General features: G+C 43.2%; 2 protein-coding genes across 2 annotated transcripts in view; both read right to left on the reverse strand.

The window, feature by feature from the left end:
* The window catches only part of CYP97B3 (cytochrome P450, family 97, subfamily B, polypeptide 3), a 107,674-nt gene extending 104,573 nt beyond the window's left edge, over positions 1–3,101 (reverse strand). Inside the window, exons 1-3 of the mRNA XM_010262321.3 lie at positions 2,777–3,101; positions 2,216–2,396; positions 1,510–1,617 (exon numbers count right to left, since the gene is read on the reverse strand). Coding sequence (XP_010260623.1) covers positions 1,510–1,617; positions 2,216–2,396; positions 2,777–2,925 — 438 coding nt within the window. The 5' untranslated portion in view covers positions 2,926–3,101. The remainder of the gene's footprint in view (positions 1–1,509; positions 1,618–2,215; positions 2,397–2,776) is intronic.
* Positions 3,102–7,094: 3,993 nt separating this feature from the next.
* LOC109114275 (uncharacterized) lies at positions 7,095–27,336 on the reverse strand. The gene is made up of 3 exons (XM_088892420.1): positions 26,262–27,336; positions 8,849–25,237; positions 7,095–7,613 (listed from the first exon to the last, which is right to left on the reverse strand). The coding sequence occupies exon 2, from the start codon at positions 19,812–19,814 to the stop codon at positions 18,822–18,824; it is 993 nt and encodes a 330-aa protein (XP_088748546.1). The 5' UTR covers positions 19,815–25,237; positions 26,262–27,336; the 3' UTR covers positions 7,095–7,613; positions 8,849–18,821.
* Between the last annotated feature and the right edge of the window lie 293 nt (positions 27,337–27,629).

Here is a 27,629-nt window from a genome sequence, read left to right on the forward strand (position 1 = left end):
TGTTTTGTATTACTAACATAATGGAAAAGACACATGTGCCCTTACTTAAGTGAGGGACACTAGTTCTAATATAATATTACAGATCAGAAACCTCAACATAAGTATAAAGACAGAAATACCCCTACACTAAACTAAAACTAAATTTTGATGGGAGTTCTTTTGGTAACCCAGGAAGGGCAGGCATAGGGGTGTGATTAGAAATCATCAAGGTGTGGTGGTGGCACTATTCTCAGGACCAATAGGTATTGGTGACTCAATACAGGCTGAATCTCTAGCCCTACTTCAAGGTCTAAAGATGGCTGAGCAGATAGGAATAACAGACTTAGAAATAGAAGGAGACTCACTACTGGTCATTTCTTGGGCTAAAAACATCACTTCAGTACCTTGGAAGCTCAAATTTATCTTCAAAGAAATTGACATACTTACAAGGAGGATCAACTCTCAGTTTGGTTGGGTCAAACAAAGCGCAAATGGGGTGGTGGATACCCTAGCAAAACAAGGGGAAAATAAATCTACATTGTACTAGGCAAAACTGTAACTGATTGTTTGTGGGTGCAGATTAGATTAATGCTTTTCTGCTATCTATAACTTTTGTAACTGATTGCAACCTTTGCTACTTTATTAATAAAATTTCTTTCTGATCAAAAAAAAAAAAGTTTGGACGTCTCCATCTCTCAGTTCTGGTTAAAAGGCGTAAAAAAATGGCTCCCTTCAAGACCAAAATAACCCCACCTATACCAACCAGCAGCACCTGGTGCTTTAAGAGAACTACTCTGCAAACTTTATTGCAGTGGAAAGGGTTGCCAAGGAAGACACAAGGATTTCCAGTAGATACCTTTTCAGGTGATCCTGAAACACTGGAATTCTTTGGAGGTTGATCCAGCATAGAAGAGAGAGGACTCTCCTCCTGATGATTTTCCCTTTCAATTGGTCTCTCTCCTGCTCAACCTTATCCTTTAGTTCAAGCGGGCTTCCTCCTCTGTAAGCTTTTGGCAATACAGAAAGAACAGGAAAATGGGAGCAAAGGGTGCAAATGAAACTATTAAGATAATCAATATCCTGCGAAGGCATGAAGAGAAGCAGGCAAGATTTTAATAATAATTTAAAAAAAAAAAAAAAACTTGGTGAAATGTGGAGGGTACCTAACCCAATGCCACAGAAATGGGTCCACTGTGTAACCACGGCACTATGTATGGTAAGAAATCACAATTTGACCAAGAAACGCCATTTGGGCCCCACCTTCCAAGTTCTGTCTTCCTGGCCAGCCTCCCAACAATTTACAAGCCTCTAAAACTTAGGGCTTTAGGGCTCTAGAAAACTTACTTCCCATAATTTCGTAGCATTGACCCAATGAATTTTAAAGCATGATTAATGGATTAAAAGAGGAAAGAAATTGTAATCGGGAGCTCCGAGCTATAAGAAATACAGGTTTCAGGGCCAAGTTCAGAAGCATGAACATAAAACTCTAATAAGAACAAATCAACAAACAAAAGGAGTAATACGCAATACCTTGTCATACGAAAATGCATTTTCACGGAGAATATGTCTTGCAACAATTGGATCTGATACAACAACAAATGATTTTGGTCCAAAAGCAAGTTTGTAGACTGAACCATGCTGTCAAAACAAATCCGGAAAATGAAATTAGGATATTAGTAATAAAACCAGAATACATGATCATAGAGCAAAATGATTGGACAGGATCCATGCTGTCAAACCCACTTTAGTGGTGCAAGGCAGATAATTATGACAATGATGAATTTATCAAATATGCCAACAGTGGGAAAAATAAGAACGATAAAACATTTTAACACACTGCAGGAATATAGCACCAAGTATGGAACATAGGAAACAATTTAAACAGAACAGAATGGTGAAACAGGATTCATGTAGCCGACCCCATATATTAGATAAGGTTTGGATGATGATGATGATGATGATGGAAATAGGAACAAGAAACCAAAGTAAAGCACAAAGAAGTATCACTTTATTAATAATGTCAATGCATGGTCAAGCCAGACTAGAGTCCCAGTAATTGTTATACAACAGATTAAAATGTGATTTCCCTATCTTCGATGCTAACATATTTCCACATCTGGAAGGCAGGAACAAATAGCTCTGAAGCTCTCCATGAACAAATTACAATCCTCAATACATATCTTAAGCAGAACTCAATATAAACAATAAAACATAGAAAGAGAAGAAGGATAACCACCTCCAAGAACCAATCATAGAGTGAAAAGAAAAGTGGTCGGCCAAACAGATCAGAGACAGCGCCTTCAGCTATGGGCATTGTTCCCATACTCCCCCCACTTAACAAATTTGTAAGAAGGTTGCTCGCATTGTCAAGTAGATTTCTTCTCGTCTTTGGTTCTTCAGTACTAGTTGATTGGCATCTGTAGGAAGTTCGCCAAAATGGCTCAATTTAGACCATCCATCAGAAACAAAAAAAAAAAAAAAAAAAAATCGAACCCACTCAGTTTTCTAAATGCACATTTCAACTTACCAATCACTGAAAAAAGAAAAACACAAAACAAAAGAGAAAGAAACCCATTTTAGATTAACAAAAACACAACTCAAGTAATATATCACACAAAAACCAACCAGGATTCCGTATTGCCATTTTCAGTTTTTTAACTATTTTATATAGTTAATTATTTCTTCTGTTGCATCGGAGACAAGATAAAATCTGCATCTAGTCTGAACAGATAGGCATAATCAAAGACAAACCAAGTTAAGTTAGAAAAAAAAAATGGAGATAACACTTAACACCCACCTAATCCGAGACCCTTTTCTCTGAAAAGTGCATGGAGGAGAAATAGTGAAGTACAGATTTTCAGATTTTGGGGTACACATGAACGAAACATCACTCCTTTGAAAACTGCCATTAACGACCGCTGGGAGCTGCACCAGAGTAGTGGCCATTTCCGAGTGAGCAGAAGCCAAGATTCCAGTGTGCTATATCTGTCGATAGTGGTGCAACGTGTATACACATGGTAGTGCTTCACCTACACCCCATTGATCGTTGTGGAACGGTGAGAATTGACAATCTTGGGGTCCACGGGACTGGAACGGGACTGTATATTGAACTGGGCCGCCGTATTTATCCAGTAAAATCCCATCAAAGTGGTGTTGTCTTGTCGTAAGGTTAGGAAAAAAAATAGTGGCCAACGCCAAAAAGCGCACCGAAAAAGATAAGTCGCAACGTGGAGAAAAATGATTGCTTGAAATTTCGTAATTGTGTTTGTTTGATGGAATTGTGTTTGTTTGGTACTTTGATGAGATAATAACTTTCAAGAATAGTCACAATTTTGTGAGCATAATCGATAATCACCCAACAAATATTCTGACGGTTGTCTAAAAATCTGTTTTAAACAAAAAATATTTTCAAGGGTAAGTTGTGAATATATATGTAAGGCCAATTTCGATCTAAAAAATTTAATCCAATTAAATTATATTATTTGTTTTAAATATTTTCAAGGGTAAACAATTAACTTTGTTCATTTAATCTAATTGATTTACTTTCTTTACTCAATTAATTTAATTATTGATTTAATTGTTTAATTTACTTAATTATCTTAATTAGTATAACTTAGTTAATTTAATTAATTAACTTAATTAAATAAAACGAAAACTTTAGGATCATTTAATTAACCTAATTAACTTTATTAAATTGACTAATTTTTAAATTTTAGGGTCAAAAGTGATCTTTTATTCAAACTTCAACAGTGCCAAATAACGTTGTATCTGTCAATACCATTTCAAATGCTATTTGTTTAAATGGTCCTTTATATTCTTTAGGCTCAGTTTGGTAAGAGTATGAATACAAATATGTATATCACAAATATATGCAAAATAATACAAAATATAAGGTTTTATACTCTTCATATTTGTATTTGTGTTCTTTCCAAATTAAGCCTTAGAATCAAAATTGGCCTTTTCACAAAGTTCAGAGTTGTTAAAGCCAAAATCTTGAAATTTTAGAATTGTGTTTATTTGATGAGATAATAACGTTTAAGAGAAGGCACAACTTTGTGATCACAATCGATAATCACTCAATAAATATTCTAAGAATTGTTCTAAAAATTTGTTTGAAATATTTTCAAGGGTAGGTTGGGGGTATACATGCCAAAGGTGTCAAAAAAAAGTTAATTGAATGGTTATTGGGTGTGCTTACTAAGGTTGTGTTTGGTAACAATTGTCATTTTACTTGCAATGTTCTGTGTTGGTCAATACAAATTTTTGAGAAATTATTTTGTTACATCACATCAAACAACCACTTCCATTAAAAAAATGTATCCATTAGATTAGGTATAGCATTTATAGAAAAAACACTAAATTTGAGGTTAATTTCCAAAGAAACATTAATGGTTCTTTAGAAAACTCGAATTTAGTGTTTCTATAACAATTTGTATTGATCAACCTAAAATGTTGCAAGTAAAAGTGGCAATGGTGCCAAACACAATCTAAAGTGGTGTTTGGAATGTATTTCTTGAGAGGCATTTCTCATAAAATAGTGTTGCATAAGCGTGCCATTTTCTTAGAAAACATTTTTTCGAGTTTTTTATTTAGTATCATTGTTGTTACTACCATATAAGAGTTTTTCAATGTCATGTTTGAAAATTATTGCTAGCAATAGTAGAAAAAACAAGAAAACACCAAAAAGGGCATTTTCTCAAATCACACCTTTCCTAATTTCCAAGGTGTGGCTTGGGCAAACGTTTTTTAGAAATTAGCTAACCAAACATTAGGCATTTTCCAAAAAAAAAAAAAAAGGATTTCAGAGGTGACACCAATGTGGGACCATTTTTCTAAGAAATGACATTGATGCCAAATACCCACTAAATGTTCTAATCTGATCTGCACAGACGTGCTGTTCATCTGTAGAAATTAAAAGTTAACTTAAAATTGTGTATCTTGGAACCTATGTGGCATTTTTGGATTGGTGAAAATACAAAAATGTTCGACAAAAATGGTATACATATGGTTCATAAAAATGTAAAGTTAGTTTTCTTTTGCATTGATAATTTTGTACTCTTGCCAAATAATTGTTAGTTGTAATAGGTATAACATAAATTCAGAAATTAGAATCTACCTTATTTTTACATTAACCAACTTTAACGGCAAAGATCGCATCCATTTTTGGGAGTTGGAATATGCTCACAACCAAAATTGTCCCAACATGCTTTTACCATAGTTTGTCTCCACACATCTCACTATGAGACTAGGACCCATCATGTCTGCAATGTGTGGACATAGATTATATTGGAATGTGTTGAAACAGTTTTTTTTTTTTTGTAAATTAACTTTGGAATGTGTGGACATAGATCATTTTTTGGATGATCTATATTTATTGTCTTTTTCAATAAATTAACTTTGAAATCTATATTTATTGTCTTTTCCAATACACAAATGCATTCTTACTAAACACTAACAAAACTAAGCCATAATGCATATATACACTGAACCAACATTTGCACTCTTCCCAAACAAATTGCCTATGTTTGAAAATAATGCAAATGTCAATTCAATTTGTACATTGATCCACTTTTGAGGCTTTTTATAATAATGCATTTGTGTATTAAAAGTAGGGAAGATTCCTAAACATTGGGGGTTATGTCAATTCAATCCCTGAACTTTAAAACGTGTCTCCACAGTATCCTAAACTTTCAATTGTGTTTAATAGGTCCCTACTATTAGTTGATCGTTACTCAACACCGTCACATGACATCAGGTGTGCATTAAATAATTTCAAAATGACAAAATTACCCTTTATGATATTTTTCTAACCATTTTACCCATTGTCTCGCCCAAAATTATTACCCTTGGCTAAGTAGTCGTTGAAGCGTAGCTTTAGGTGTCGAATCCACAAAGAAGCTGATTAAACCAACAAAAGGAGTTATGCTAAGAGTGAATAACCAAGAAAAAACTGATCTTCTAACCCAATTAACAATGAATTAGTGATATATATTTAATTTTTTTTTGTGCAAATAGTTGGAGGTTATTATTTAAATTCAAAAAACAGTGTTGATGATTCAGGGGGTGTTCAACAAAATGGTTGGTTTTTGTTTTTTGATGAGGGCGGATTTGGCCCTCTAATGATATTGACACATGGCACCTTAGAACAAATATGTGACACTCGGAACCACTTTGACAACAACTTGCCTTAGCCAAGTTGATGGTGTCCCACCTGGCGGTCTGGCACAGGCACCGACCTGGCGGCTTGGCCCAAGCGTGACCTGGCGACCTGGCACAGGCACCGACCTGGCAGCCTGGCCCAAGTGCGACCTGGCGACCTAGCACATACGCCGACCTGGCAACTTGCAAGACGTGCTCGCCGACGAATTCGGCATGCATATCCAAACAATCCCACGATCCTTAGAAGTTGGCCCACGTGCCGAACGATTTGGAGGGTGGTCAACATGCATGGCGGTTACCTCCAGGAATCTCGACCACTTAGATGACCTCGCGGAAATCTCGGATATGGTGCGTGAAGGCCACACCAAACAATGCCTATATAAAGACACCAACCCCAATGGCAAGGAGGCGAGTAAAAAAGTAAGCAAGTAAGCAAATTCTAGCTCTCATACTTTGTGATTTTTAGCTCGCAGTCTACTATGAGAGTACTAACTTAAGCATCGGAGCGACCTCGCCGAGTTAGCCACCCCGGGTCCTCTGACATTTAGTTCCTTGCAGGTCTCTAAAGAGCAACGAAGCTCATCAATCCAGCTCGTCACCTGGTCAATCCGACACCTCACAGGCAGCTCGACACCTAGCCTGTCCAGCTCGACTCAGCCCGGTAGCCAAAGTTCTCCACTTTGGCCTGAGTCATCGGCCACTTGGAAGTAGACCAAGTGACGAGGTACTTAGCCAAAAGATTGGCCATCACCCAAAAAATTGATTAATCATTTTTCAAAAAAAATGCATCATTAGAAGAACTGTATCATTTTTGTCGAACACCCCCTCAAATGTCAAGTATTCTGTTTTTCTTTAATTAAAACACTCAAGAAAACAATTACGGTGTAACAACATTGTTTTTTTTTTAAAACAAAAACAATTTTTGCATCCCTAAAATTATATTTGGTCCCCGAACTTTAAAAGATGCCAATTTAGCATCTAAACTTTCAAAATATGTCAATTTAAAACAAAATTGTTAATTAAGTGGCATCTGAAAGGACACAAATGCCCTTCAAATATCATCTAATTTTATTTATCAACCATTACAACCACCAATAAATCTAACTCCATTAACCATATCCATCATCCTCATACGCTCGCGAAATGCATCTAATCTTTTCCCATCGCCAATACAACCTCATCTTCAGATATGACGGCTACGTAGTAATCCGAATGTGGCTCAGTTTCTCCATTCAAACTGGCGGCCTTAAGGTCCCAGAAGACATCCACCGCCTTGTCTTCCTCTATGAATCGCTTGGAACCTTGTTTCCTCCAGAAATACCATGGCTTCAACTCAGCTTTGCAGTTGCATTGATTATCTCCCTCAGGTCCTTGGACGGAGATGCAGAGGCCGTTGAGTGATAGATTCTTGCACCATGTGATGGTGATCAAATGGCACTCACTAGCTATTGGGTTGTCCTCCTCATAAAGTGGGACTGACATATAAGAAAGACAAAATGAAATAAAGTGAAAAGGACAAAAAGGAGAAATCAACTAAAAGGGCATTTTGTATTATTTGACTTGTATTGCAAGCCAATACGTTTTTTTGCTATAAATGAATTTGGAGCAAGGTTCAAAATATCGACACGTATCAGCTCATATCAACCGATACGTATCGTTCCAAGACCCCTCCAATACGCCCCTACAGTGGGTGTATCGGGAGTTTGACTGGTTAAGGGTGTGGAGGAGGCCTAAATCGGCTCCCCCTGAACCAGTTGCGAAAAAAATAAAAAAAGTACCAAAAGCTGTATCGATATTTTGAACCTTGATTTGGAGAGTTCACTCTCCACTCTCTCAACTTCAACAGCTCTCTAGGAGATAACAGAGAACAGAAAAGGGGTTTTGAAAAGAAGGGTTTGAAAGAATGAGATTCACAAGGGCTGAAACGAAGAAGACAAGTCCATTTTCAGCATCTCTTCTTGCTTCCATTGTTGTGTTTCCACCTTTGGTAAGAGATTTCCTATTTATTGTTTACTTTGTTGATGTTTTAGTTATTAAAATCCAAGAGCTTTCTTGGTGTTCATTGTTGATAGTAGATGATTTAGATTTCGGTCCCGTAGTTTTTACCCTCACATTGAGGGGTTTTCCACATAAAAACTTTGTATCTACTACTGTTGCTTACTCTATTTTTTTGTTATTCATTTTCATTACAGCATACTTGTTCTTTATTGATATCCCTGATTTGCACAGAAAAATATTATTGGTGATTTTTCCCAACATTGACAACCTTTGTTCTGCATGCAGACAAGAAGACGCTTTGACCTACCCTGGTCACGGCAGAGGCCGGATCATCTGTTGGCTTTTACCCAGATGAAAAGCAAGCAGGTATACCAATTGCGTCTTGCATCATATGCCCAAAATTGTAAGAAAAAACGAACTGTTATATTGGAAAACGGAGATCGATTGGGTATCCACCGAGCTTAAGAAGGACAGAAAGAAATGCAAAGCATTAGAGTACTACTGCCAACGGGGATGATCATATGATCAGGATATTCTAATTCACCCTGTTAATTGTCTTATTCTTTTCAGTTAGGAGCAGACAATCGATTGCAATGCTTTGAAAATTCAACCGAAACAAAGAAAGCGATAAATATACTAGAGTAAATGATCATATGAACAGGGTATTCTATTCTAATTCTAATTCATGACCAAATTTTGGAGATAAATTGACCTTTTTGATGTCTTTGTCGGTTGCAGGAGCTGTAGGTGATGGATTAGAATTCCTGCTTTCTGATTTTTATTGTCCTATGGAACCTTATGTCGTAGGAATCGCTTCCGAGAATGGAAAAGGTGGTTGCAGCTCATGATGAGCAGGATACGACACACACAAATAATTTTGTCAATTTTAAAATATTTAATTCGCACATGTAACACAAACAGCTAACAAATACATCATCACGGCAATACATTTAAGGAATCATCCCATAAGATTTAATGCCAATGATCTGATAGAGTGGAAAACTGTAAGCATGTGGACTCCTTGTAAATGCTCGCCCACAGGAAAGTAGGATCTCTTAATTCTTCCTATTACTGCTTCCAGGGAAAGACTTTTGCATTGAACACTCTCTCCTTAATGTTCTTTCCATAGGGACCAACAAATGACAAGTACCGGCTTCCAAATCATACCAATAAAAGTTGAAAACAGAAGGCAGAAAAAGAAGCTAGGTAATATTCACAGAACATGCCACAGAGGACCTCACCGGCTATGTTCTAAAGCAACTAGAAACTTGCAAGTGAGAAGACATCAAGTGTGCAAATAGCACATACTACCCATCCACTTTAAGCTCATCAACCAGAAAGAAGCACCAAAAAAGAAAACAAAAAAGAAGAGAAGGGGTAGCCGGGACCGGGAGTGAGGGAAGTTATATAGGCATCAACACTTCCTATAAACTAGTCTTTCAATTCATATATGGAAGACATCAAACATTTTGCAATTACTGCAAGCAAGTATTCTAAAACAACTACTTAAAAAACAAAAAGAATATTATCTCCGGTCATAAGAAATATAATAACACTTGATACAACACATAAAAAATGATATAGATAAAAATCCTCCTTAAGGCAATTGGGTATTGCCTCTGTTGCAATTACCCTAGACGAAAGAAGCATCTTGAGGTGATGTTGAGTCCTGCTAAGTAAGCTGATAACCATTGTGATGCTTTTTGCATAAAGCTGAATCTAAAGTGCAACAAGTTAAATGGTCCACCAACATATGCAAATGCAAATTACTGTTACAGTTTGGCATGAACCCAGCTTGGAAATTGGTAAAGTTCTATCAGAAATCAAAGGATGACTCTAATGACATGCAATTTAAGCAAATGCAAAGTATCACGACTGCTTGTCCAACCTGAAATTTGATTGGACTGAATCAAAATATTAAATCAGAAGCCACGATGTATTTTCTTATCAAGATTCCAATGTATGGCACTGCCACTACTTGACCTCTTAAAACTATCTTACAAAAAGAACATGAGCTTGGGAGTAAAGAGTTTCAAAGAATGACGTCAAGAAAATCCAACTATTCATATCAACACAGTAACTTGCTACTTGGAAATCCAACCTAGTACAATAAGCCTGAGGCTCCAAGTTAGAAGAGAGTGACCAAAATTCAGATTATGCAAGTAATGTCCCCTCTTAACCGTAGGAATTCTGCCTCAAAATTGAACAAAACAAAATGTTGACCCAAAGAAATTTTCAATCCTCAAATGAGTATATAATTTGCTGCATACATCAAATTGTATATAGTCTTACATACAGCAAAATGTACCTCAAGATCAAATACTATAAATTACAGTTGATGATGTGCAATCCGGCCGGTCTTACCTGTCAACGACCTTGCCTCTGAACCGAGTAGCAGAGAACCTGAAACGGAGGAGATGAGGAAGCTCCGGGGGGAACTCAGTGTAAAGGCTCCGAAGCTTAAGTTCGAATCCTTCAAAGGCAAGGTAAAACCAGATGGCGCAAAGTTTGCATACCTCCTCTTTGGGGGTGGAGAGCCTTTTATAACCACCTCGTGCACTCACTCCTAGACTCCTATCAGGTCGGGAATGAGTATTTCCGTGCTTCTGCCAGTTCGGGCGTCATCGCCTCTGCTGGGGCAGAACTGTCACTGCTCCTTTTGTCGGAGCCGTCTCTGTAACTGGAGCTAGCAATGACAGGTGACAGGTGACGGTGGCAGGTGGCCGTTTGAAATGCGGCCGTCAAGCGTCAAATCCCAAGTCAGTCAGGTGCGCCGCCCCTGGATACGGACTCCTTCGGTGTCAGGTACGGTGCGGTTCGTCCAGTTCAATGCTCTGGAAGCGAAGTGCCTGGAGCGATGCGTGAGGCGAAGTCTTGAGTTCGGATAAGGGGGGGGGGGGGCCGAACTGTCATAGGACGAGCCAGTTCGGGTCTCTGCTTTGTGCGACTCGGGGCCAAAGGGAGAGTTCGGGCTCCTCATAGGGAGTTCGAGCACTAAGTGGGGAGTTCGGGCACCTTGCAGGGAGTTCGGGTTCTTTGTAGGGAGTTCGAGCTCTAAGTAGGGAGTTCGGGCACCTTGTAGGGAGTTCGGGCTCCTTGCAGGGAGTTCGAGCTCTAAGTAGGGAGTTCGGGCACTTTCTAGGGAGTTCGGACCGCTGGTCTCTTCCCTTTGGCGTTTGTACCCTCGGTACGCTGTTTTAAGTGCTGAGCTACTTGTTTTTTGCCACGTGACGTGATTTGCGAGGTCGAGCCAAATCTTCCTTCATCAATTGCCCCCCACTCCTCGTGCTAAGGGTCTTGCCCTGGCGCGGGGAGTTCGCAAAGTGTCAGGTAGATTTGTACTGCACTTTGAATCTTGGTTCTGCTGGCGTGAGGTGCGTTGTCAGGGTTTCTTGGGCTTCTTCGAGCGTTCATTTATGCGGGAAGCGCGTCGGTCTGTCTAAATGCTGATAGATGTGGCGGCGCGCGCGTTGTTTCGAAATTTCAAAAAAAAGTGCGCCACTTGGGGACGCGATAGCGGGCGTTTTTTCAAATTTGAAAAAGACGTGCCGCTGCCGTTTTTTCTGAGGAGACGTGCGCTGGCGTTCCGTCAGTTTCGAAAAGATGTGCGCCAATCACGTTTTGGTCTCGGGGGACGTGCGGTCAGTGCGGCCGTAGGCCGTTGGATTGGCTTTGATCTAAGCCGTTGCCTTTCGGTCACTGTGAGCATAAATAGTGGCGGGGGACCCCAGTTGTTGTCACTTCTGTATTTCTCTCGAGCTCACGTCTGAGTTTCAGTTTACATCCAGTTCGCGTCCAGGTTTTTTCAGTCCGCGCTCAAGGTCTTCCGTTCGTCCGAGCTCCTGTGGTCTACAGCTTTTGTCCGGGTGAGTACTATCCTGGATCTCATCACTCCCAATGTCTAGCTCGGATGGCTCAGATAGTCCTTTCAGCGGGTCTGATGCAGGTTCTACGAACCAAGTTGCATCCCCCGATAGCCCTAGCGATCCGAAGGTAGAGCTCGAGGAAGAGTTCGAGCTCGTAGGCCGTGGCGCTTCGGGTAGTTTGGCGTCCACCTCTCACCAGGGTCGGATGTTAGACAAGTTCGGCCCTTCAACCATGACGCCCGAGGGGCTCCAATCCCTCATTACTTACTATAACTTGCCCGGGGAGTATGCTTATTTCATACCTTCGGGTGGCTTCCCTTGTGAACACGGTCCTGATGAGATTGTGATATTTCGGGAGCAGCTCGCCGCGGGGCTGAGATTGCCTTTCCACCCCCTCTTTGTCGAAGTCTTGAACCACTTCGGCGTGACGGTCGGCCAGCTTCACCCGAATTCCATTCGAAACTTGGTGGGGACAATCTCCTTTTTCTGCGACGAGAGCTTTCTGTTGGACTTGGAGATTTTTTCTTCAATCTTGATGCTTAAGAAGCAAGCGGGTCCTCTCCCCGGGCGCAGGCGGGCTTACTACCTGTCTCCTCGCCCGGGCTTTAAGCTTTTACACGAGCTCCCCAACATGGTCCCAACATGGAAGCGGGACTATTTCGGGGTGCGAAGTGTGCTGGGGTGGCCTTTTCAGACCGGGTGGGGGGGAATGGTCGCTCCTGACTCCGGGGTTACGCTTGACAAGGACACGGCGAAGGGCCTCCGACAATGGGCGCAGCTTGGGCTGAAGTGTCAACAGTATCTAACGGAGGCCAAGCTCATTGCGGCCGGCCTGAGCTCGGGTAGGTTCTTCACTTAGACTCTTATCTTGTTGTCTTTCTTGCTTTTTATTGATGGCGAACTTCTTTTCGCAGGTGTGATGGATTCGTGAGGGACCCGGGGTGGGCACTTGTTTCAAGGTATGAAGAGAAAGCGGGTTGCCAAGCGAACTCGCGCCGAGATGCCTCAGGATGCGGAGCCTGAGGTGCCGGGCTACCAGCCAGAAGATCCGCCCAGGGAGCCCAAGATGGTCCCTCCGATGCAGGAGCCGGCAGGGGGCCCTTATGCTGAGACTACATACACAGGGGCCCTTATGCTGAGACTACATACTCTGGTGCTCCTGCTTACTCCAGGTCTGCTCATACGCGAGCTGGGCCCTCGAGCTAGGGGGCCCCGGGGGATTTCAGAAGTGTGTTGACGTCGACCCATGCTCTTCAAAAGAGTAAAGAGGCTATCTTCCCCGAGGAGGTCGCGGCGTGGACTGATCTCCCTCTGCATCAAGTGGCCTATCGTGCCGTTACCCATGCCATGGTGGTAAGTGTTCTTTTTTAGAGCTCTTTGGCTTTTGTTTTGTTGGTTCTTTTGATCATTCGGTTTCTTTTGGTAGGTGAATTCTTCTATTCACGCCTTGGCGGCTCAGGTGGAGAGGAGCTTGAGGCAGGCGCGAGCTGCCGAGGAGGCTGCTCGTGCTACTGAAGAGACTGCTCGTTTTTCCCAGATCAGGCAGGCGAGGTCTCAGAGAGATGCCGAGGCCATGGGAGTGGTGGTGAAGCACATGGCGGACTTTAGGCTGGATCTGCAGCATCAGGTCGAGTATCTTCAGGAGGACATCAGGGAGAGGACGCAGATCTTTTCTCAAGGTATCGAAGATGCCAAGAAGAAGGCCGTCGATGAGTACATCGCTTCGCCGGGTTTTGATGATCTGATGGTGGATTCATATAGGAGGGGTTTTAAACTAAGCCGGTGGATGATCCGGAATACGTACCCCGAGCTCAATGTTAGTGCCATATCCACTTCGCGCATAACTCAGGAGATGGCTAATGCTGCTGACGCCGAGCCAGACTCCGAGGGCGAGGCGAGGCCTTTGGGTTTTGTCGAAGTGCCTTCTGATGATGAAGAAATAGCTCCTGGCTTGTAAATTTTTTTTTTTTGTACTACCCTACTTTTGGAAAGGAATGACTTGTTTAAGTGCTGGTTATTCTTTCTCCCGAACTGAGCATATTTGCCGAACTGACTGTACGTCCGGTTTGTTTTCCGCCCGGGTTACCGCACTCGCGCGGCCTGTTTTCTTTGCTTGCTTGTGCCGAGATTCCTTCGTTAGCTCGGCATCCTAGCCCGTAGTCTTTGGTAGTGATTTTATCCACTTTGCTTGGCGGTCTATAGGTAGTATCGCCTTAGGTTGACAATGTTCCATGCTCGGGGTACTTGTTTTCCCTCTAGGGTTTCGAGCTCGTATGCCCCCCCGAGTGCTTTCTTTACTCGGTAGGGTCCTTCCCAATTTGGTCCGAGTTTTCCTACGCCGGGTTCGGGTACCATGACCGTACAGAGAACCAGATCGCCGACACGGAAGTTCCTTTTCTTTACTCGCGCGTTATAGTACCGAGCTACCTTTTGCTGGTAGGCCACAGTTCGGATGTGCGCGAGGTCTCTCACCTCGTCCAGTAGGTCAAGGTTGGTGCGTAACTCATCTTCGTTTGTCTGCTCGTCGTATGCTTCTAGTCGCAGCGTAGGTACTTCGATTTCTGCCGGGATTACCGCCTCGGTTTCGTAGGTGAGGTTAAAGGGGGTCTCTCCTGTGGCGGTTTTTTCCGTGGTTTGGTGAGCCCATAGAACACTTGGTAGCTCGTCCGCCCACAACCCTTTAGCTCGGTCTAGTCGTGCTTTCAGTCCACGGAGGATGACTCTGTTCATTATTCTGTTTGGCCATTTGCCTACGGGTGTGCGACCGACGTGAAGTTCTGACTAATTCCCATACTTTGGCACCATTCTTGGAACTTGATATCCTCGAACTGTTTGCCGTTGTTGGAGATTAGTACCTGAGGTAGCCCGAAGCGACATACTATGTTCTTTCAAAAGAAGTTTTGTATGTTTCAGGCTGTAACTGTTGCCAGAGGTTCAGCTTCTATCCACTTTGTGAAGTAATCTACTGCCACCACTAGGAATTTTCTCCCGCCCGTCGCTGATGGGAATGGCCCCAGAAGGTCGATGCCCCATTGGGCGAAGAGCCATGGACTGGTGAGGTACTTGAGGTCGGCAACAGGCTGATGGTGGATATTGGCATGCTTCTGACACTTGTCACATTTTCTGACGAGCTCGACGGCCTCTGTCTTCATCGTCGGCCAGTAGTATCCTTGTCGAAGTGCTTTTTGAGCGAGGGCTCTTCCCCCCAAGTGTCCGCCGCACAAGCCTTCATGAGTGTCGCGGAGTACGAGCTCGGCTTCGGCAGGGCACAAGCATCGCAGGTAGGGGAGTGTGTAGGATCGTCGGTACAACCGTTCGTCTATTATGACGTATTTGGCTGGCTGGTGCTGCACCCTCTTGGCTACATTGCGGTCCGTAGGGAGGTAAGTCCTCTATGTACACGGTTCTCATGGCGTTGTGGCTCGTGCTGGATAGTCGGGACAGGGCGTCGGCCTCAGTGTTCTCTGACCTCGGGATTTGCTTGATGAAGTGTGACTAGAAGTTGAGCAGGGCCTCCTTTACTTTTGCCAAGTATGCAATCATAGTGAGGTCGCGTGCTTCGTACTCTCCTGTAACTTGGTTGACCATGAGCTGGGAATCACTGCAGACAACTACATGCTTCGCTCTGACCTTGTGCGCTAGGTTCAGCCCGGCTATCAGTGCCTCGTACTCCGCCTCGTTGTTGGATGCCGCGAACTCAAAGCATAGTGCGTATTCCAACTTTGTTCCGCTCGGGCCGCGTAGCACTATTCCAGCCCTGCTGCCCTGCTGGTTCGAGGAGCCATCTACGTGAAGGATCCAGGGCTCCTCATCCCAGTTCGCGTTTGGTCTAACCAGAAGAGATGCTATACTGGCTGCTACTTCACAGGGTTCAGACTCTATTGGCTTGGGAGCTCCGAGCTCGCCCGAGCTGGGGATCTCGGGCTCGACCGGCTCAGGGGCTTCGAGGCTAAACGTGCATTCGGCGATAAAGTCTGCCAAAGCTTGGGCCTTAATAGTAGTTCTTGGCTTGTACTAGAGGTCGTACTCGCTGAGTTCGATGGCCCATTTCGTCAGTCGACCGGAAACCTCGGGTTTGAGTAAAACTTGTCTCAGAGGTTTGTCGATCAGGACGATGACGGTGTGAGCTTGGAAGTACGGGCGGAGTTTACGAGCTTCTATCACCAGTGCGTACGCTAGCTTTTCTATCTGCGGGTACCTTATCTCTACTCCCTGCAAAATTTTACTAACATAGTATATGGGTCGCTGGACCCGGTCTGTTTCTTTTATTAGTACCGAACTGACCACCACGTCGCTTGCCAAGAGGTACAGTTCTAAGACCTCGCCCTCCTCGGTGCGGGCTAAGGTTGGCACACTGGCGAGGTAACCTTTTAGCTCGTCAAACGCGAGCTGGCAGTCTTGGGTCCACTCGAACCCTTTGCCTTTGATTGCTTTGAAGGAAGGTAGGCAGCGGTCTACTGATTTGGACATGAAGCGGCTCAGAGCGACTATGTGGCCGTTTAGCCTCTGAACTTCTTTTACTTTCCGATGTGGTCTCATATCTAGGATGGCTTTTATCTTGTCCGAGTTGGCATCAATACCGCGCCGATTGACAATGTAGCCTAGGAATTTGCCCGAGGTGACGCCAAAAACACATTTGTTGGGGTTCAATTTCATGCTAAACTAACGCAGGATTTGGAAGACAGAATCTAAGTCTTGTATTAATTCTTGTGAAAACTGTGTCTTGACGACCATGTCGTCTACATAACACTCTATCTTCGTGCCAATCAGGGGCCGAAACAGCCTATTTACAAGTCTTTGGAAGGTCGCCCCGGCATTTTTTAATCCGAAGGGCATGACCTTGTAACAGTACAGGCCGAACTCAGTTATGAAGCTGGTTTTTTCCTCATCGGACTGGTCCATTCGGATTTGGTTGTAGCCTGAGTAGGCGTCCAGGAAGCTTAGCAACTCATGTCCCGAGGTCGCGTCCACTAGGTAGTCGATTCTGGGGAGGGGGAAGCAATCTTTCGGGCAAGCTCGGTTCAGGTTGGTGTAGTCGACGCACATGCGCCACTTGCAGTTCGCCTTTTTTACCAGCACAGGATTGGCCACCCAGCTCGGGTAATGGACTTCCCTTATGAAGTCTGCTACGAGGAACTTCTCGACCTCCTCGTCGACCGCCCTCCAGCGTTTTGGGGCTAAGTTGCATTTCTTCTGTCTAACGGGTCTAACTACAGGGTCAGTGTTAAGTTTGTGAGTTATAAAGTCAGGGTTAATACCGGGCATATCGGCCGCGGACCATGCAAAAATATCTAAATTTTGAAGTAAAAAACTCACCAGTTCGGTTCGTAGGGGCTCCTCGACAAAAGCACCGATCTGGAGTGTGCGAGCTGGGTCCGTAGCCGAAGTCGGAATTGCGACTGTTTCCTCTGTGGGCGAAGCTCGCTCCTCGCCTTGCTCCACAGGCTGCTCTAGTTCGAGGTCATCGGCTGCCTTGGTTTTTCCCTTCAGGGCGGCAACATAACACTTGCGGGACTCGAGCTGGTCGCCCCGCGCTACCCCCACACCGAAGTCCGTAGGGAACTTCATGGCCAAATAGTAGGTGGAGACCACCGCCCGTAGGATGTGTGATCGGCCGCCCTATTATGGCATTGTATGGGGAGGGGGTCGCGACCACCAGGAAATCATGGTTGAGTCTGACCGCACAAGGCCATGTGCCAACTTCCACAGGTACTGTTATTTTTTCGAGGGGCCTGACTTCCTCTCCGCTGAAACCCACCAGGGGAGTGTTCGCGGGCTTCAGTTCGCTCCTCTGTAACTATAGTTGGTCAAATGCTGATTTAAAGAGGATGTCCGCCGAGCTGCCCGAATCTACGAGTACGCGTCTGACCTCGAAGTCGCTGATCCTTAGTTTAATGACAAGCGCGTCATCGTGGGGGTAGCGGACCCCTCGCGCGTCGTCCTCCGTGAAGATTGGTTCTTCGGTCTTTGGTCTCTTTGGGGGGTTCCGTTCCTCGAGAGCCGCTTCGCGAACTGAAGTCCGGGCTGCTGCCGAGGTACACCCTGCTATCACCGAACCTCCCACAATTACATGGATGATTCCCCGAACTGGCCTCTCTTCCGGATGCTGTCACTGCAACTGTTCGGCAGGTCTGCTGCTAGATTCGGGGGCATCCTTTTCGTGCTCCCCTTGCCGACCTGCCTTATTGTTATTATTGTTGTGTTGTACAAAGTTTCTCAAGTATCTACAACGGATGAGCCCCTCTATCTCGTCCCGGAGATTATTACACTACCCGGTACTATGACCATGGTCTCTATGGAAACTACAATACAAATTCTTATTTCTTTCGTTCGGATTTTCCTTTAGGCGAGGTGGCCACTTCACGTATGGGGCGTCCTTGATCGTCATTACGATCTCGGTCCGCCTTGTGTTCAATGGCATGTAATCCGTCCAAACTGCTAGGGGAGCTCGGAACGACTGGTTCGGCTTCGGCTCTCGGGCCGGGTTTTTCCTGTCGACTGGGTTGAAGGGCTCGCCTTCCCTCTTTCTTTTCTCGTTCCCGCCCTCGGTTCGTTGGTTGATTTCTTCCTCTGTCCTCATGAACTTGTCCGCGAGCTTGAGGAATTCGGCCACAGTTGCGGGCTGGTTAGCTACCATGTGCCATTTGAATTCTTTGTGCTTTACCCCTCTTTTTGCCGCCACGAGCTGCACCGCGGGGTCCAACCGCGGTATCCGCAAGCATGCTTCATTGAATCGCTTGATGTAGCCCCGTATGGATTCTCCTTCCTTTTGGACTACTCCGAAGATGCTTTCCTCTGTTCTGGGGCACCGTTTGCTGGCTACCCCCCTAGGGTGGTGGTGAAGGCCACGCACATGCACGATTTGCTGGCCCTGGCAAGGTGCATTTGGGACTGGAAAGCGTCAACGTGGTCGTTGGGGTCGAAGGACCCGTCATACTTGTCCAGAGGTGGGAGCTTGAAATCTCTGGGCAAGGGGACCGCCAAGAGTTCTGATGCGAGGGGGGAAGGAACTGAGAGAATTGGGGCAACTCCTACCTCGTCCGAGCTCGTCTCTTCTTTGCCTCTGAGCTCTGACAGGACGCGGGTGGCGGTTCGGCAACTTCGCCGGTGCCTTCGTTGTTGAGTGGGCCTTGTACTGGCGTTGTTGTCCTCCGTGTTGCCGAGCTTGATGGGCCCGGAATGCTGGTAGTCTGCTGCTGCCAGGGCGCCAAATCGATTTTCCGTGAGCGGGAACTCGGGCTTGGAGCGCCGAGGTGCCGATCTCGCGGGCGAGGTTCCCGACCCGCCTACGAGCTGCGAGGCGGGGATGATTTTTTTCTCTCTTCGGCCTGGGGATGAGGCCTGGCTGTTAGGGGGGTTCTGGGGCCTGGAGGCCTTTCCTTGGTGGGGGCGTCCATCCTGTGGGGAGGCCTTGACCGGCCTCGGAGCAGGGTGGCGAGGTGGAAGTAGTGGTTGGTTCAGTGGCAGTTGGGGGAACTGCTGTTGGTAGTGATACTGGGAGATGTTGTGCAGCACTTGGTGCTGGTGAAGCTGGTGTTGCTGGAACTGTTGCATTAGGTCGTCCAACCGGTTTTGACCGGTTGCCAGGGGGACAGCCGTCGGTTCAGTAAAAGTTGTCTCAATAGGGGGAGGAAAGGGGATGCTTGTGGCAGGAAGGTTTACGGGCGCCACTGCTTGTGGCACATTCAAGCTGGGGATTCCATCCACCGAAAGGGGGATGGTGAACTGTCCAACGCACACCACGGGAACTTGAAGTTGTTCCCCGGTGGTGTTTGTCTCCGTGCCACGTCCGGTGTTGCTGGAAGAGGCCATGAGTGTTGGGTTTTTTGAAGAAGAAAAGGGGGTATGAGAGTTTGGAGGGAGGCTTTTTTTTAAGCGTTCCCACAGACGGCGCCAATTGATGATGCGCAATCCTGCCGATCTTAGCTGTCGACGACCTTGCCTCTGAACCAAGTAGCAGAGAACCTGAAACGGAGGAGATGAAGAAGCTCCGGGGGGAACCTGGTGTAAAGGCTCCGAAGCTTAAGTTAGAATCCTTCAAAGGCAAGGTAAAACCAAATGGCGCTAGGTTTGCATACCTCCTCTTTGGGGGTGGAGAGCCTTTTATAACCACCTCACGCACTCACTCCTAGACTCCTGTCGGGAATGAGTATTTCCGTGTTTCTGCCAGTTCGGGCATCATCGCCTCTGCTGGGGCAGAACCGTCCCTGCTCCTTTTGTCGGAGCCGTCTCTGTAACTGGAGGTAGCGGTGACAGGTGACGGTGGCAGGTGGCCGTTTGAAATGCGACCGTCAAGCGTCAGATCCCAAGTCAGTCAGGTGCGCCGCCCCTAGATACGGACTCCTTTGGTGTCAGGTACGGCGCGGTTCGTCCAGTTCAATGCTCTGGAAGCGAAGTGCCTAGAGCGGTGCGTGAGACGAAGTCTTGAGTTTGGATAAGGGTGGGGGGCCCCGAACTGTCATAGGACGAGCCAGTTCGGGTCTCTGCTTTGTGCGACTCGGGGCCAAAGGGAGAGTTCGGGCTCCTCGTAGGTAGTTCGAGCACTAAGTGGGGAGTTCGGGCACCTTGCAGGGAGTTCGGGTTCCTTGTAGAGAGTTCGAGCTCTAAGTAGGGAGTTCGGGCACCTTGTAGGGAGTTCGAGCTCCTTGCAGGGAGTTCGAGCTCTAAGTAGGGAGTTCGGACCGCTGGTCTCTTCCCTTTAGTGTTTGTACCCTCGGTACACTGTTTTAAGTGTTGAGCTACTTGTTTTTTGCCATGTGACGTGATTTGCGAGGTCGGGCCAAATCTTCCTTCATCAACAGTCAATCTGACCAAAATTCAGATTATGCAGGACTGTTAACTATAATATCTATATATTGTGGACCTTCATGGTTTATTCATCCTCAGAAAACTTCAATTAGATACCAAATTCTTAAAACCTTTAAGAAAATTGAAGCTCCTTAACAGAAAATTTCAATTCAGATTACATTCCGGAATGTGTTGATTGCATCTTTACAGTTTAACTGACAGGGTTCCAATAGAGTGAGAGACAGTTGATTCAATTTTCACCAAGATTAGTATGTGAGAACAAATAACCAAAGAGAATTAACATGAGGAATACTAGGTCAGATATCTATGACATGCATTTTACCTGGAAATCTAAAGTCGAGTTAAATGGTTTGTACACATAACCATGGTTGTGGCCAAGGCTCCTTAAGACTCAAACATCTAATTCATATTGCAACTACCCATAAAAAAAAAATTAAAAACAAATCATGTAAAGATAAATAAGATGTAAACCGGTCCACAAAAATAGGTGTAAATTTGAAAAATTAGAGAGAGATAGGAAGAAGAAAAGTAAGAGCAGCAATACAAGAGAAGATGGAGAAAAGAGGAGGAAGAAGAAGAAAGGTTTGAATATCCTTCCCTTTCTTCTCTAATCCTTTTTATTAAGAATTAATGTTAAAATAATTACAAGTATGCCCTTAAGTGGGCGGCCAGCTAGGCAGTAACATAAAGAGATCAAACAAAAAGAAATAACAGGCCCATTAGATAACAAGAAAAAGAAAAAAATATTACAAGAGAAGATACTAGGACCCATTCGGCCCAATCTCTTTACACTCCCCTCAAGCTGAGCATAGATGTCAATCATGCCCAGCTTGCTTATAAGGTGTGTCATCTTCCCTCTCAGAACTCCCTTGGTCAAGATATCAGCCAACTGTTCGTCTGATGTGATGAATGGCAAACAAACTTCTCTTGAGGAAACTCTTTTCCTTATAAAATGTCTATCAACCTCAATGTGCTTAGTTCTGTCATGTTGAACAGGATTATGTACAATATTGATAGCCGCTTGGTTTTCACAGTAGAGCATCATTGGCTTCTCATAGTCAACCCCCAATTCTTCTAAAAGGGATCGTAGTCACAGTAATTCTGACACACCATGTGTGCCACTGCCCTGTATTCTGCTTCAGTTGAGGATCTAGCAACTACAGATTGTTTCTTACTCCTCCATGACACAATGTTCCCAGCGATCAAAGCACAATAACTTGAGGTGAATCTCCTATCATCAATACATCATGCCCAATCAGCATCAGTGAAAGCTTCCAGCTTCATGTGTCCATGTTTGGCAAATAGAATACATTTCCCTGGAGTACCTTTCAAGTAACACAAAACCCTTGTTGCAGCAGCTAAATGAGTATCTCTAGGAGAATGCATAAATTGACTAATAACACTTACTGCATAGGAAATGTTCGGTCGAGTCATGCAAAGATAATAACAACTTCCCAAGCAATCTCTGAAACACCTCCTTATGAGATAAAAAGTCACCATCTGTAGCAAAAAGCTTATGATTGGGATCAATAGGAGTGGATATTGGTTTAGCTCCAAGTTTACCAGTCTCAGCAAGGAGGTCAATGACATATTTACGCTGAGAAATGAAGATACCATCCTTAGATCTAGCAATTTCAATGCCCAAAAAATACTAAAGATCTCCCAAATCCTTGATCTCAAATTCAGAGTTAAGAAATCTTTTGAGTTTACTGACCTCTTGAGTGTCATTACCCGTGACCACAATATCATCAACATAAACTATCAAAAATGTCACTAGAGAGCCATTTCTCTTCAATAACAGGGTATGATCAGATTGAGTTTGTGTGTAACCAAAGGAGACGAGCAGCCCTGAACCTCTCAAACCAAGCCCGAGAAGACTATTTGAGACCATAAATAAATTCTGCAGTTTACACACCTTGCCTTGCATTTCCTTCCCATACACCCCTGTAGGCAAAGACATATAGACCTCTTCATGTAGGTCTCCATTCAAGAAGGCATTTTTAACATCAAACTGGTGTAGGGGCCAATCAAAAGTAGCGGCTAGAGATAACAAAACCCGGACTGAGGTCGTCTTAGCTACAGGAGCAAATGTCTCAAGATAGTCAATACCATACATCTGAGTGTAGCCTTTAGCAACTAACCTAGCCTTAAACCTCTCAATAGATCCATCAGAGTGATATTTAATGGTAAATACCCATTTAAAACCCACTGGCTCCTTCCCTATCAGAAAGAAGCTCAAGATGAAGCTTCCAGCAAGTGTCCTTTGTATGCCTCAATTTCTTGCAATATTCACATATCTGCTCTTTTTTCTCAGTAGGACCCTTTGGCTTTATTCCAACATGTGCAAAGTATTCTGTAGGTGGACTCTGTAACTGAACCTACCGCCTACTCTCCTCACTACTTATCATAGCATATGCTTGGGAAAGAGTAACCTCATCTTTGGCCAGGATATTTTGCCTAATGATGTCAAACTCAGGGTTGAATCCAATAAGAAATTCAAATACCCTATTTCTCTCCACCAACTTCCTATACATTTCAGCATCATTCTTACTCTCCTATACAACTGTCTCCATAACATCAAATTTTTTGCCATAGAGATTTCAGTATAGAGTAGTAGATTGCTACTCTTATCCCCCTGTCTTAGGTTCTTCACGTCACTTTTCAACTTGTAGACTCTGGCTACATTCAACTTCTGTGAATAGGTCTTAGTAACACTGTCCCATATCTCCTTAGCCGAAGACATCCAGAGATAATGCTAACTTATATGAAGTTGCATAGAGTTGACCAACCATCCAATGACAGTATAGTTATCCCGCATCCATTTCTCAAATTCAGGGTCTATCTCTTCGGGTTTCACTTTACTACCTGTGAGATACCCGAGTTTTCCACTGCTACAAACATAAATTCTTATACACTGTGCCCAAGCAAGATAATTTGTCCCATCTATCTTGTTTGTGGTCACACCAGTCAAAACGAAATCTACCGAGCCAAGGCCGGAAACCAACAATTGCTTGAACTCACTTCCTATGGCTCCATTAATAAAACGAAAATCAAAGAACCAGAAATTTAGTCTATATAAACTTACTTGAAGTCAAACCAAAACCCAGATGCTTAAAAACTAGGGTTTTACTCCATCCAACTATTGGGGAGGAAGAGAGAAGATGCAGCCGCTCCTACCAAAGCTTCCTAATCTCTTCCAAACTTGAACCACCCTCCTTTAGGAGTCAAAAGACATCTCCCAAGCACAGAGCGCCACCCCCAAAACTTCACCTTTACCTGTACCTTCGAAAATCTCTAGTCGGCTAGGGTTTTGGGCAGCAATAGAACAACACCACTTCTTGGCAATATCCAACCAGATTTAAACTCTCCAAACCCTCTACCAACTAGGCCAGAGATCCTCTGAGCTATAGAGAACCTATCTCTCCATATACTCTCTTAATCTAAAGGTGTATGGGAAAAGAGGAAGAAGAAAAGAAGGAAGAAAGAAACCTAGTCTGATACCAAGATGTAAACCAGTCCTCAAAAATAAGTGTAAATTTGAAAAATTAGAGAGAAAAAGGAAGAAGAAAAGTAAGAGCAACAGTACAAGAGAAGAAGATGGAGAAAAGAGGAGGAAGAAGAAGAAATGTTCGAATATCCTTCCCTTTCTTCTCTAATCCTTTTTATTAAGAATTAATGTTAAAATAATTACAAGTATGCCCTTAAGTGGGCGGCCAGCTAGGCAGTAACATAAAGAGATCAAATAAAAAGAAATAACAGGCCCATTAAGAGAGGCCCATTAGCTAACAAGAAAAAGAAAAAGTATTACAAGAAAAGATACTAAGACCCATTCAGCCCAATCTCTTTACAAAATAAATAGGTCCCATTTATCATAGAAGGTTGCCCCTTTCTCCTAGAAAGTAAGTGTGAAATGGGTTTTGATTTCTAGGTAAAATGATTGACAAAGTAAAGTTGCCTCTTTCCGTAATCATTGTGTGACAGCCTTTTGTGGGTTTTGGATGTTGGGGCAGAAAGTAAATTGCAAAAGCCCAACATTAAGCTTAGATCAAGAAGGACCAAAAAGACCAGGGGGACTATCTGTTAATTGCTTTTATAGCTTAGATCAAGAAGGACCAACGCAGAGAATATCTGTTAATTGCTTTTATAGTTCTATAGACAAAGAGAAATTTTGTTTCTCACAATACATAAACATGTAGATATAGTAAACATGTAACCAGTCACAAAGTAAAAGAATCAGAGAAGAAGCACTTATTCATTAGCTTAAAACAAATATAATACAGATGTAAGTAAGAGTAGACAGAGATCGAGCACTTACCGCCGACAGTTCGATGCAGTAGTGGTCGGAGTTGCAGTGGCGAGTGGTGAAGCAAGAAGCTGTGGTTGGAGTTGCAGCGGTGAGCAGAGAAGCAAGGGGCAGCGGCGGTGCTCTGTAAGAGAGGTTGCAATGGTAAAAAAATGGATTTACGTTAGGGTAAACATCATATGCAAAGCATGGGATCAGTCACCATAGCATACAACGGGGTAACGTGTTTTGATCACGAGAAAAACCTAACTGAACATCCTAAACTGTCGTCGTGTGTTTTGAAACGCAATATCTCATGATCATTCCACGATACTGAACGCCACATTAAACCTACCATCAGTGTGATATGCAATACAGAATCAATAAAAAGACACTTTTATCCTTGATTTTTTTTTTCAAATTTTCAAGAAAACCGTGAAATTTTGTATCAATCCGAAACACGAACATAACAACACCAACTCTAAATCTGAAGATATTGTATCATTGTATGAATACTAGAAGATTATACTGTTAACCATGACAGAATGAAAGATATATCAAAAATGCCCTCATGCTGTTCTATATGTTTGACTTTAATAGAAAGATACATAGAACTGAATGTGCTCCTTTCATTGCATATCAGCTTTTCTTGTTACCCAGTTTCAAATAATTCATTGTCCAGCGCACTATTCATGCCCATGAAATAGAACAATACCAATATGGTTGTTGCAATGATTGATCGTAACAAATCCACCCAATGACGGTGCAGATAGATGTCCAGGTTTTTGGCATGCCTAATTATAAGCATATATTGCTGTCTTCTTTGTAACCTATTCATACTGCTATCTTCATCTTTCAAGTATTTATTTTTTCACTAGTTAAAGAAATTGCAATAGATATGACTAACCAAAACCAGCATTTACATAAAATTTATTCAAATTATGTATCTGAAACCAAATTAATCCACTAAAAGCACCATATGAACTGGCATTACAAATGGTAATGTCAAATCGCAAACTATTTTCAGTTTTAATCAGCTATGAAGAACTAAAGCCAAATTTATACAAATGGCTACCGATTTGTGCACACCAATCCTACTTCATGCATCACTCTATCTTATCTAGATGGCTACAGTTTGGGATACAGGAAACACAAAAATACTGTCATACCTTCTTTGCCTCAAGAAGTAGCCCGGAAGATCATCAACGCCTACTTCCTTTTCTTCTGAACCTTGAATATATTACGAAAGGCCAGCCACATGGAAAGGTTGGGTTGGGAGACAACAACCCTGATGAGAAGCAAGGAAGATTCCCTTCCCTGAGAAGGTGAGATCTCAACAGCTCCCCTTTTTCTCTTCTGATACTGATAAAAAGCAGTTAATGAAATTCAATATTATGATAAATTGGGTATGTTCAGACTTCAGATTATTGAAAATTTAAGTGGGTTGGCTTGTATTGGGAAGAATTAATTTGGTTTTCCTGCTATTATGATTTTCATCCTGAAAGATGAAGTGGGTTCTTTGAGTTCATGGTAAGGAACAATTAAAAAAAGAAACAAATTGGCTGTGCATTTTATCATGATATCATCACAAATGGATGGCCATGTTTTAATCCTGACTAACGAAATAGTTTTGCTCATTGTCATGAAAAAAGTAGAGAAAATATAATGAATAAGAGCTAGTCTTGTTCTGATGAAAGAGGAATTAATTTGTTTTTTCAGGACTGGTAGGGGTACCATGGCCTTTGACTCTTCACAGTTTTCACAAGGATTGCACTCCCAACCAATAATGATTTGGAATAAGTTAGACAGATCAAGGGTGCAGCATGTCAGAAAGGGCTCTGTTGAGAAAATTTTGAAGTTTGGGATATATGAGTCAGTCTTTGTTTCTGTTGAAGAAAGTAACATGTAATGGGAAACACTCAAGCACTATTGAGTTAAACAGGAGCATTGTCGAGTTATTGATAAAAATTTAATGGCACACATGATTATGTGCTAATGGCAGTTAAAAATAGTTTGAGCAAGGGGAAGTTTTTGTCTTGCTACATCAGCCAATGACAGAGGTTTAAGTCCTATCACAAAGGTAAGGGGAGGTTTTAGTATTTAGGTGAAATGTCAAGAGAGGTTTAAGTCTTTTACCCTAACAATAATGAGAGAAAACTGAAAATGGTACCTGAAACCAAAATATTCTTAGCTAATGTTTAAGGACCCAATTTTATTTATTTACTTGAAATATGGTATTGTATTACTGTATATAGGGCAAGGGAGAGCTCTGCCCAAAAATGCTATACAAAAACAGGTCAACAAAAGGGCCCTCTATAAGATAATCTTTACAAGTATGAAGCAGAAATTACAAAATCATTATTCACAAACCACAATAATTTTTTTTTTGATAATTGAAAACCATAAATTAAAAATTGAGGTCACACTAGATTATCCACAATAATCTGAGGCCAACTTGAAAACTCCTTGCATGCCTTAGACCAAGAAGCTAACAGCCTTTCCAATTATCCAATTAACCCCTTCTTTTCCTTGGCTAC

This window comes from Nelumbo nucifera, chromosome 7, assembly GCF_055504915.1.
Source record: "Nelumbo nucifera cultivar China Antique chromosome 7, China Antique-T2T, whole genome shotgun sequence".
NCBI classification, from domain to species: Eukaryota; Viridiplantae; Streptophyta; class Magnoliopsida; order Proteales; family Nelumbonaceae; genus Nelumbo; species Nelumbo nucifera.

Excerpts from the sequence above, each read along its gene's own strand:
- LOC109114275 (XM_088892420.1), bottom strand. The coding sequence starts at position 19,814 with ATGGCCTCTTCCAGCAACACCGGACGTGGCACGGAGACAAACACCACC.